At 41.0% G+C, this 12,615-nt stretch overlaps 1 protein-coding gene across 3 annotated transcripts in view; it reads right to left on the reverse strand.

The window, feature by feature from the left end:
- The window catches only part of GRB14 (growth factor receptor bound protein 14), a 178,101-nt gene that overhangs the window by 114,234 nt on the left and 51,252 nt on the right, over positions 1-12,615 (reverse strand). Inside the window, exons 1-2 of one of the 3 annotated variants that reach the window (XM_007183189.3) lie at positions 11,361-11,710; positions 9,968-10,100 (exon numbers count right to left, since the gene is read on the reverse strand). The exons of 1 other annotated variant lie outside the window; for it this stretch is intronic. In XM_007183189.3, coding sequence (XP_007183251.2) covers positions 9,968-10,100; positions 11,361-11,551 — 324 coding nt within the window. In that variant the 5' untranslated portion in view covers positions 11,552-11,710. Of the gene's footprint in view, positions 1-9,967; positions 10,101-11,360; positions 11,711-12,615 lie in introns of those variants that run through there. One more of the 3 variants, XM_007183190.1, reaches the window with a different exon arrangement.

The raw sequence follows: 12,615 nt of genomic DNA on the forward strand, positions 1-12,615 counted from the left end.
AGCTATCAAAAAGTTTTCAACTAGAGAGTGAGATAATGTGATCTACATTTCTAAAAGTGCATTTCTAACAAGTGTATGGAAAATGGACCAAAATAAGCTGAAGTATCAATAGAAGCAAGGAGGCCATTTATAAGGTGCCTCGATGTCAGAAGACAGTAGCTCAAGTTGGGATGGTAGCAGTGGAGACGGAGAGAAGTTTATGGATTCAAGTATATTGTGATGAAAGATGTAGCAGTACTTGACAGAAGGCCAGAAAGAGGACTCCTTGGTTTTGGCTTGAGTGATCAAGTGGATGACTTGAGTGATCAAATGCATGACTTGAGCAAGAGTTGTTTAGAGAAGGTCTTAGAAGTTATGCCTACCTCAAACCCTTTAAGCCAAGCACAACCAGGTGCATACTGAACCTATGCCAGCCTCCAATGTTCATATCTAATCTCATACCCTTATTTCTAAGTTTAAATACAGTTTCACCACCCAACCTGGCCCCTCCCAGATACAATACTTTTTCTGACTCTCTATTATTTGGACCTAGACTTTGATGCACAATTTCAAGTTTAATTAGCCCCTTCCTGCCCACATCATCTCCATAAAGGTGGCTCCTGTGCACCTTGCCCCATGGCACCCAAATGTTCTCTTCATCAAAGGAGGTGTGGTAACCACATGAGAAGATCTGAACAAAGACTGAGAGGGAACTGCTGGGGCCAATGGGACCAAAAAAGCCTCCCGTCTACTATGAAATCATTAGTACTTCAAGAGCCATTAGAATCACTTGCTTTAGGAATAGAATAAAATTGTAGCACTCTCAGGCCCAGAAAGTGTGGTTAATAGGCTCATATCACATCACTCAGCAGCAGCAGGACCATATTAAAAACTAGGTTTGTGGATTCCTAGTCCAATATCTTTCAATTACATCATATGGCCCCACATCTTTCCATAGAAACTGTATTAAAAACGGGTGCACAGGATGTTGTAAATCTACCATCTAGGGGAGCTATTGTGGGTTAAAAAAACTTTTACTGCCTGCCTTAACAACATAACCACCACATCTAACATTACATCTATGGAAAAATACATGTGAATCAACAGCCAACTTAAAAAGGATCTTTTGGAATAGACAGAAGCATTTGTAAACTAGTTAAGAATGTTAATCCTCCTATTTGTGTTTATTTTCTCTGTGGCTTTGAAAACTACTCAGTGAGTGGAACCAAAGGGAAGGACAAGAAGTAAAAGATGCTCTCCCTATGTCAGCTCACCCATTTGTCTTCTAAACTGATTCTGGAAGCTTCCCTTCTGCTCCCTTTCCTTAGCAAAGACTTGTGGCCATTTCCTAGGTTCTCCATTGAGCCATCCCTTACCTAGAGTACCAAAAGGACAATTCCCAAGTCTGCTTATCCTCACTCAAATCAGTGCATACTTATACAATGGAGTTTATTACTATTCCATATAAGCTGACATGATTCAAAGCAACAACCATAAAACTGCAGAAAGCTTTTTTATATTAAGATCCACATTTATATTGAACCATGAATGACTCCAATTTTCCTTCTCCTGATAGAACATAATATATGTCCCTAGAGAAAAACAAACCAGAAGCTGAGCTTTCAAAGAAGTAAAAAATAAAAGTCATGTTGCAGATAAAGGTTGGACTGCAAGTGTATCCTGCAAATTAACTAAAAATTAGAGGCAACCTTCAAACTGGAAATAAAACCTTGACGAGCAGAAGATCTGCTAGGCGATTTAAGTTTTAAAATAGGAAGAGACAGTTGTCTTCTGTTACAGACAAAGGTAACTAGCATGAAGTAGGGAGGATCCTGAGTTGATAGCTCCTGTCATCAGAGGCCAAGGGACCTCAATAAGATGCAAGCTCAGGACAAGGACCAGGGAATATGACCATCACTGAAGGGTGGCATCAACTGAAACCACTGTCAAATAAATGCCCTTCACGTGAATTAAATGATTTGAGGCAAAGGAGTTGGATACTGTGAACTGTGGAGGCTAAGTCAGCCAAATTAATCAGTGGGTTGCCATGTATCATTCATATATTATAAGAATTTGTTTGTGTGTCAACTGTTTTTTGCTTGAGCTTTTTTTCCCTAGGGCACTAGTTGTCCATTGTTTCCTCCCACCTCCATACATCATACCTACTGAACTCGCACTTCCTACTCACAGAATTTGTTCCATAACCCTTGCTGAGTGAACAACGGTCCAGGTCCCTGTGTCCCCTTGGCCACAGCTGACTGAATAAGAGTGGAACACACTGGGCTAACAGCTCTCTCCAAAGATAGATTCCCGTCAGTTACCACATGCTAAACCAGTAATAGGAGGAAATATTTATTCCAATAGGGGTGGCCACTGGGGGCCACATGCAGTGACATGCAATCAAGACAAGCAAGACTGTAGAGAAATGTCAGAGGATGAAGTGGATTTAGAAAAAGAAGCAGAGACTATGTGCTGTTTTTATGGGAAAACAAAAGAGAGAGAATGGAGAAAGTGTCTGTTATATTTTCTGCAAATATATGAAATTTACGTTTCATTTTACATTATATAGGATTTTGTAAAATGGCCTAGGGGACCTATATACAATTGATACGCTGTTTCCATAAATTTAAATTGCCAAAGACCTAATTTAAAGATTTTGAAACATAACCAGCTTGTAATTTGAGGATTTCATGTATCATTCCAACTAAGAGAATTTGATTATGAATGATTTTAAATGATACCAAGGAATTTTTATTTTTGTTAGGGAATAATGGCATGTTGGTTAAATGAAAACATGTACTTTTCAGCAATGCATACAAAACTAGGTAGGGATTCAGTGACAGGAGGTCCAGGTTTTACATTTTAGTAATTTATTTATTGTACTTCAACAAATACAATAAAAATTTCAAAAAGGAATAGATGAAGTAAATGAGACAAAATCTTGATAACTGCTGAATCCGTAAAACGAGAATATGGGGGCATAGTTCATTGCTTTCTACTTCTGTGTATATTGGAGAAATGAGTATTTGAGTTTGGATAATGCAGCAGCCACACAAGAACCACGCATACAAGTTTCGCACCGTACAAATTAAGATCATTACTGACATCATGAAGGAATGACATCAGAGGCCGTTTAATTTGGGGACAGAGATGAACTTATTTTTTGATAGTACCTGACATGTGAGATGAAAACGAAATCAAAGGCAGAGCCTGTGGAAAATAATTTCTTAATTATTTGGAAGATAGTTTTTATTTTCCTGAGCTATACAAAAAGGTTTAACTCAATACGGAATAAACCAAAAACAGTGTGGTGAGGGGCAAACACATTCAGAAATGACATTCTTTTTGATCTTCCTTTATCTAAACTGTGGAAGCATGGGCAAATCACTTCCTGTTTATGTACTTTAAAAAACAAAATCTTAAAATGTGGATGACAGACCCACTTCCTGGCTTTAGTGTGACTGTGGACTGTAAACTGCACACAAAATCTGGTTATTAATAATACTAATAAACCTTACTTGTTGATAGATCAATTATTTGATAGATTTTTCATATCAATTTTAGGGAGAAGATAGAAGAAAGCTAGAGGAAAAAAGCACAAAGAGACAGTTATATTTGAGGAAGGAAAAAAAAAAAAAAGGAATCCAGGTCCTTAGGTGGAAATTATCAAATGGCGTTTGTTGCCTCTGCTTTTGTATTATGGGCAGAGTTGTAACTAACAACAATTGATATAGGTTTATTACTGTGCTACTCTTATGGTTCTCAATTTCTGTGGAAATTGTATCTTCCTAAAAAAGGGCTGTCAAAGCCTCAAGAAATCCAATTTTCATACCTCAACATAATAAAGGCCATATATGACAAACCCACAGCCAGCATCGTTCTCAATGGTGAAAAACTGAAACTATTTCCACTAAGATCAGGAACATGACAAGGTTGTCCACTCTCACCACTATTATTCAACGTAGTTTTAGAAGTTTTAGCCACAGCAATCAAAGAAGGAAAAGAAATAAAAGGAATCCAAATCGGAAAAGAAGTAAAGCTGTCACTGTTTGCAGATGACATGATACTATACATAGAGAATCCTAAAGATGCTACCAGAAAACTACTAGAGCTAATCAACATATTTGGTAAAGTAACAGGATATGAAATTAACACACAGAAATCTCTTGCATTCCTATACACTAATGATGAAAACTCTGAAAGAGAAATTAAGGAAACACTACCATTTACCACTGCAACAAAAAGAATAAAATACCTAGGAATAAACCTACCTAAGGAGAAAAAAGACCTGTATGCAGAAAACTATAAGACACTGATGAAAGAAATTAAAGATGATACAAACAGATGGAGAGATATACCATGTTCTCAGATTGGAAGAATCATATTGTGAAAGTGACTATACTACCCAAAGCAGTCTACAGATTCAATGCAATCCCTATCGAACTACCAATGGCATTTTTCACAGAACTAGAACAATAAATTTCACAATTTGTATGGAAACACAAAAGACCCTGAATAGCCAAAGCAATCTTGAGAAAGAAAAATGGAGTTGGAGGAATTAGGCTCCTGGACTTCAGACTATACTACAAAGCTACAGTAATCAAGACAATATGGTACTGGCACAAAAACAGAAGTATTGATCAATGGAACAGGATAGAAAGCCCAGAGATAAACCCAAGCACACATGGTCACCCTATTTTTGATACAGGAGGCAAGATTACACAATGGAGAAAAGACAGCCTCTTCAATAAGTGGTGCTGGGAAAACTGGACAGCTACATGTAAAAGACTGAAATTAGAACACTCCCCAACACCATACACAAAAATAAACTCAAAATGGATTAAAGATCTAAATGTAAGACCAGACACTATAAAACTCTGAGAGGAAAACATAGGCAGAACATTCTATGACATAAATCACAGCAAGATCCTTTTTGACCCACCTCCTAGAGAAATGGAAATAAAACAAAAATAAACAAATGGGACATAATGAAACTTAAAAGCTTTTGCACAGCAAAGGAAACCATAAACAAGACGAAAAGACAACCCTCAGAATGGGAGAAAGTATTTGCAAATGAAGCAACTGACAAAGGATTAATCTCCAAAATTTACAAGCAGCTCATGCAGCTTGTAATCAAAAAAACAAACAACCCAATCCAAAACTGGGCAGAAGACCTAAATAGACATTTCTCCACAGAAGATATACAGATTGCCAACAAACAAATGAAAGGATGCTCAACATCATTAATCATTACAGAAATGCAAATCAAAACTACAATGATGTATAACCTCATGCCAGTCAGAATAGCCATCATCAAAAAATCTACAAACAATAAATGCTGGAGAGGGTGTGGAGAAAAGGGAACCCTCTTGCACTGTTGGTGGGAATGTAAATTGATACAGCCACTATGGAGAACAGTATGGAGGTTCCTTAACAAGCTAAAAGTAGAACTACCATATGACCCAGCAATCCCACTACTGGGCATACACCCTAAGAAAACCATAATTCAAAAAGAGTCAAGTACCACAATGTTCATTGCAGCTCTATTTACAATAGCCAGGACATGGAAGCAACCTAAGTGTCCACTGACAGATAAATGGATAAAGAAGATGTGGCACATATATACAATGGAATATGCCATAAAAAGAAACAAAACTGAGTTACTTGTAGTGAGGTGGATGGACCTGGAGTCTGTTGTACAGAGTGAAGTAAGTCAGAAAGAGAAAAACAAATACTGTATGCTGACACATATATATGGAATCTAAAAAAAAAACAAAAATGGTTCTGAAGAACCTAGGGCTAGGACAGGAATAAAGACACAGAAGTAGAGAATGGACTTGAGGACATGGAGAGGGGGAAGGGTAAGCTGGGACAAAGTGAGAGAGTGGCATGGACATATATATACTACCAAACATAAAATAGATAGCTAGTGGGAAGCAGCCGCATAGCACAGGGAGATCAGCTCGGTGCTTTGTGACCACCTAGAGGGTTGGGATAGGGAGGGTGGGAGGGAGACGCAAGAGGGAGGAGATATGGGGATATATGTATACATATGGCTGATTCACTTTGTTATACAGCAGAAACTAACACAACATTGTAAAGCAATTATACTTTACTTGTAAACAAGTAAAGATGTTAAAATAAATAAGTCATGAGGATGTAATGCACAGCATGGTGACTATAGTTAATAATACTGTATTGTATATTTGAAAGTTGCTAAAAGAGTAGATCTTAAAAGTTCTCATCACCAGAAAAAAAAATTTGTAACTATGTATGGATAGATGTTAACTAGACTAATTGTGATCATTTCAGAATATGTACAAATATCAAATCATTATCTTGTACACCTGAAATTAATATAATGTTATATATCACTTTATATATCTCAATTTAAAAATAATTTTTAATAAAAATTTTTTAAATTAAAAAAAAATAAAGAAGAAGAAATCCAATTTTCAGGTCCTAGCTGTGACACCATCAGCCACATAGCATTTCTTAGCCTCAGCTTAGTCGTCTGTAAAAGAAGAATGCTTCACCTAGATGATCTCAAAGATCTCTTCCAGCTTGCACATTCCATGACACACTGTTTTTCATAGGTGATTTTTTATCTTGAAAATCTTCAGTAGCTTTATTTTGAATTAGTTATCCTACATAAATCCTGGAAAGCAATTAAGCAGAGCTACTACACAAATTGAGTCCAAGCACAAAAATAACCTGGGGGGAGACAAACTCGAGAAAAGAACTGATTCTTTTGCAAGGGCTAAATATATCTTATTCTTTCCCTTTCTTCAAACAATAAGTGCTAAAGCATGATTTCCTGGTAAATTTCAATCAGAAACAGAAAAAAAAGTAAGACACCTAATTCATAGGTTAAGTCACTTTTCATATAAAATTTAAATTGCAGGTAACTTTTCTGAACCATGTATATGGAACATACACTTTAAATCTGCTTCATTGATAAACACAAAGAAATATGCTTAAAAAATATATCTGGCCAGTACTATTAAAAAAAAGTGGGGAGAGGGAATAAAGTATCCAGATTTTATCTCAATCTAGTTCTTATTTTAAAATAAAAATACTGAAAGCATACAGTATTGTATACTTTGAGACATTTTATTTGCAAAAAGAGATAAAGCATATCCTATTTGTGGCTTCAATGCATTTTACCACTCATGCATTATGAAGACATCTCAAATTGTAAAAAAAAAAAAAAAAAAATTACGGCCTGTAAAATGATTTTTGACTGTGGTTTTGAAAGGCCACATGAAATTTAACGTTTCCAGTCTGGACTCTTTCAAACTTTCTGGTCATTTATTTATAAGTAACAAGTGCAATTCTTCACTTTTTCTATGGGGAGAAAAGAATTGCTAAAATGACTGGAACGGTTAAACAAAACAAATGAAAGAGAGACTATAAAGAAATGAGACATCGTATCCTATAATGTTTCAGTCATAAATAATAGTCAATAGAAACCTAGCACATATAGTCATCTACCTCATCTCAACCAAAGGTCAGAGATAATTGGGCCTGAAATATCATCTTGTAAAAGGGTAATCTGTGTCACAAAGACTGAGCTTGGGAGAATTACTGACAGAGTCATCTGTTCCCAAAACCTCCCTCATTCCAAAGAACTGAGCATATACAAAGGAATAAAAACAAAGGATCAGTTCTAAATGCAAAGTCCAGGTGGGGAAAAGGGAACTAAAAGAATGCAAAAAGGAACGTTCCTCTTCCCCAACTCTGAGATAACCTTCTCTTCATGGGGACCCCCAACCTTCGGGCCACGGAAGAGAGCAGGAGCAGGAAGGGCACTTCTCAGGTGGAAACACCCCTTTGGGACTGGTCTCCAGGAGTCAGGCCAGAACTCTGCTCCTGCAACAGCACAGCTGTCTGTGTGGGCGCAGTGCTCTCTGAAAAGGTCACCGTGGAAACAGGACCCAAGGCCGAAGCAGGAAACCGGTCAGAGTCAAGGGTAGCATAGCACCCTTCTCCCATGTTGCCGATTTGCTGAACCTGATCTGAAGAAATGTTATTCCCCAAGATCAGGCGTCTTACTCTAAGATGAGGACTACCCATACTTAGGCCACAACTTTTACTTGACCCTGACATTCACACCCACTCTCTTTCTCATTTTTCCCCCTCTATTAACTTAAGCATAAAACATTCTCTCCCTATTCAAAACAAACGCTGCCCCTTGGACACATCCGGTAGATGAGGCATTCTCCCAGTGCTCATTCACAAAATTAAAGTCGGAGTAGACCCCGTCCTCTCTCCTTCCTCTGTTCAACTCCTAAGTCTTAACCCAACCCCGAATCAAAGCCCCACCTTGATAAACACCCTTCGAGTGGCATTTTTGCCCAGCTCAGTGCCTCAGCGCCTAGGATGGTGCAAGGAACATAGCAGGCCCTCCATAAATAGGGAAACAATGTATTAAATTCCCCAAATGCCTATTATGCCATCATCAGATATTTCCTTTTCCCATTCTGGATCATAGGGACAGTCCAGAATCGATTTTTTCCACCACCATGACGCACAGACAAATCTATCATCTACATTCCCATCTTACATCTTAACCCCAAAGCCAAGCTCTTAAAAGGCCCAGACATTTCAGCAGGGCTGTTTTTTCCTTGGGCTCTGTCTTTACAGCTCTTGAAAGAGTCTCCTCCTTGATCATCTCCCCATCCAAAGTCTCAGTCCCACATACTGAAGGACTTGCCTCCCCCATCAAAGACTCTAATTCAGAACATACCTCTGCTCCGGGAATATTTACTCCCACTTTCTCCAATCCTTATCCAAAAAGCACATGTACCAATTAAACTGCAACCCCCTCCCTCCCCCCCAAAAAACAAGTATATAAGCCTTATTATACCAGACATCCATCAAAATACAACGTCCCATGGAATGCTTCTCTACTGTCTCTATTATTACTGTATGTTATCAAGAATTCATCTATTTCGTGGGGCATTTCCTTCATTCCTAAAACTATAAACACACATTATTGAACCCATCACAGGTAGTAAAAGTGCTGGAAAAACGAAAGAGAACAACAGATGCGGGAAAATAATTGACTGTCTTCTCCTCTCTGTTCATTATCCCTCTCCTTGCTGCAAGCATCTGACTATTTAAATTTATTGCGTCTACCCTTGCAAGAACAAGGTACATTTTGCATAGTGAAGCTTCTCTTTGTTTTGTTGATTTAAAATTGGGAGAAAAAAATAAAAAATAAAAAAAATAAAAAATAAATTGGGAGAAAGCATATTCAAAGAGATGGGATTATCCTAGGATACACTAATTTTTTTTTCAAAAAATGTATAATTGTTTTGGATCTCCCCATAGTTGCTTGGTCCTTGATGTCTAATTTGCTCAAGTCAGCCCCAAAATAGAAACTTGAAAAGAAAGAAAATCATAAAAATTAAGTTCATAAGCTAATCATCACTTACAAGTCATCTGCCTTCTGCAGCCAGTAGCCTCCAAACTGAGGAATTCGCTGAAAGAAAACCTGCGGAGTCCAAAACTCCTATTACCTTTCACCACAGTTCACCATTATCACTTTCCTTTAGTAAATAAAGTTGGCTTGGGTTGAAAACGTGAAAGATTAAAGAAGGTATTAAAAGAACCAGTCAATCCCCTTCTCACCACAACACCACTGCCAGCCCTTCCAATTTCTGACTTAAAATCGTTCAGCTGTTATCATATATAACTCTCCCACCTACAATGTGAATAATAATAGCTCCCAGGCTCTGTACTTTACATATATTCTTTCATTTAACCCATCCCAAAAGCCTGACATGTAAGTTTTAAAGTTCCCATTGTACAGATGTGAAAACTGAGACCCTGAAGGAAACTAATGGCTACGAACTGTATCAGTCAATAGAGTTATTTAACATAGGCCATGCTAGTACTTTGTTAATAGTGTAAGAGTATCTTAAAGACTAAATGGACGTAGAACTCCTAAGATTTTTGAATTAGAACACTTTTAAATGCATACCTGTTTTTTCCTTGAATTTGCTTTGGGAAACAGGCCTGCTGACAACACAGATGTAAATGGAGAGCAGCATAGCTCAGGAAAAGGGTTTGGAATAGATGGCATTTCCAGAACATCAAGATCTTTCTTTTTTCTCCTACACCCAAGAGAACATAGAATATAATTTACATAAAACAGAATGTAAAATATAATTGCTGTCAGGATTAAAAAGTTAAGGCCAGCATGCACCACTCTGTGACAACACTAATATTATATAAAGTATATGGCAAAGGTCTGTGGTGTACTTTCTATGGGTCAAAATAAGTTAGTTAATTGATATAAATCAATCTTCTTTTGTATTCCTTTTTTCGGGGCCTTTAAAAAAAAAATCACCAGGCCTGGAAACCCCATTTCCAGCACTTCTGATAATTTTCCTGAAGCTGAAATACAGACTACAGAATTATTGATGCAAAAATCATCCTGAGGAGCTAGACATTGTTTTGCATCCACTAAATTGACGAAGTCTATAAACATTTACTGAATTCATCCCTATGCTATTTTACTAATCACTTTTGGAAGTTATGGTTTATTAATTATAGCTGTGGTTCATCGCACTTCAAATTTCATTCACAATGTTGCCCACACACAGTCTGTTGATTTTTCAAGTGCTTATAGATACTAAACTGCAAGGCAGTGTTTTTGAGAAGGTTAAGTGAATAGAACTCGCTGGTGTTAATGTACTCTAGTCCACTGCAGAGTAATTTTAACTTCAGTGAAGTTGAAGCACTTTGAAAATCTGAAGAAGAAAAAAAAAAAAAGCACCACTTAAATGTATGAATATAAAGGACTACAGATTTTTGTATTGTTGCAGCCTTTTTCTTTCCTGAAGTATGTGCGAAATTGTGAACTCTACAGGCACTTAGTGCTGAATGCTGTGGAGACTGGGAAACCTTTTAAAGCCTCTATTCTTTCCTGCTGAACAGCAAGACTGCTCAAATGTCAATCCGTGCTTTGCCTCTCCAGGGTCGCTGTAAGACTCTATGTGGGAGGTGAACTCATTTATTCTATGATTTTTTTAAATATATGAAAGAAAAGGATTTTATTTTTAATGCAGGACCACGAAGCAAGAAGGAAGGGGGCTGGCCAGCCTGGAGCTCGGCCTCCCAGTTCACACCGACGGGCAGAGGCGAGAGAGATCCGAAGCTCTCAATGAAACGGTGATGCTATTTATAAGGCGCTGAGAGATCGCAATGTCCTGCTGATCCGGTAGGAGCCAGCTCAAAGGCAATTGTCTTCAGAGAGTTTCACAAACTTGGCCCAGCTCTGGGCACATGGCTCGCCCCCTAGGACCGCCTCCTCACCCCCTCGCCGGTTGCCAACCCAGGACACTCCCCCGCGCCCTCCGAGGGCTGCCTACCTGTCTGCAGCACAGCCGCGGGTCCCGTCCGGAGGGGGCAGGAGCGCCCGCGCGTGCAGCCAGGGTGCCGGCACCAGGTCGCGGGCGTCGCCCCTCCCCTGGGCAGCGCCGCACACCTGGGCGGCCAGCGGCGAGTCCCGGGCAGCCGCCCGACCCGCGGCGCTCTGCCCATCTTGCAGGGAAGTGGTCATTGTCGCCGGCCGGGGAGCTCGGGCGTCATGGGAGACCCGGCGCGTGGGGAGAAGGAGGTCGGGCGGCGGGAGGCGAGGTGCCGGCTCGGCAGCCCGAGCACGCTGCAGGTGCGGTGGCCTCGCCGCCTGCGCTCCGGGCCGGGGCGGCTCAGACGCTCGGCCGGGCGGTAGGCGAGGCGGCGGGGGAGGGGAGGGGGCGGAGGAGGAGGGTGGGGAGAGGGGAGGAGCGGCCGGTGGGTGGGGGCCGCGGGCGGCGGGGCGAGGCGCAGTGGGGGCGGGGAGGGCGCCGGGCGGGCCCCGCTCGGGGGCTGGGGCGCTGGGGCGCTGGGGGGCGCTGGCTCGGAGCCCGCGCCACCCGCGCGGGGCCCTGGCTACCGGCGCCCGAGGTCCGGGCCGCCGCCTCCCCAGGTGGGCGCCCGAGCGCGAGGCTGAGCCCGAGGTCGGGGCGGGCCCGCGCCGCGGGAGGTGGGACCCGTGTGAGCCGGCGCTCGCGCAGGGCTAGCCTGGCCGACCGCGGGCGGGGCAGGGGTCTGGGCAGCCCTGACCCCCAGACCCTTTCATTCTTCCTGCTCTGCTGTCTGAGATCACCTAAGCTGTCGCCGGGCCGCCATGACAGGCCCCACCGTGCCTGGAGGCCAGGGGACCAGGGGGCCAGGTTTGTCCCGGTCTTTCCTCCACGTGCCTCTTCTTCCGTCCACTCCGCAGCTAAACACACGGGCGTGGGGAAAGGGTGGACGGGGAACAGGGAGTACAGTAGGTGTAGAAAACTACTGAGACGTTTGAGGATTCTTAGTAAGGTATGAGTAAACCTGACGTGATCTTGGGAATTAGAAAAATTAATTTTCTTCTGATAAAAGTAGCTCTCATTTACTGAGTCCCCACTCTGCCTAGTACTGCTGCACCTCACAACAGCCTCATAAATTAGATGTTTACCCCATTTTACAGTTAAGGAAATTGGGGCTCAGTGTCATGGAGTACCTGGTACAAATAGGGCTAGTAATAGTGCAGTCAAGCTTCCAACCCAGAAGATTCTATCCTCACCATCCAGACTGTTTGAAGTGGTA

Source organism: Balaenoptera acutorostrata, chromosome 8 (genome assembly GCF_949987535.1).
Source record: "Balaenoptera acutorostrata chromosome 8, mBalAcu1.1, whole genome shotgun sequence".
In the NCBI taxonomy this organism is placed as follows: Eukaryota; Metazoa; Chordata; class Mammalia; order Artiodactyla; family Balaenopteridae; genus Balaenoptera; species Balaenoptera acutorostrata.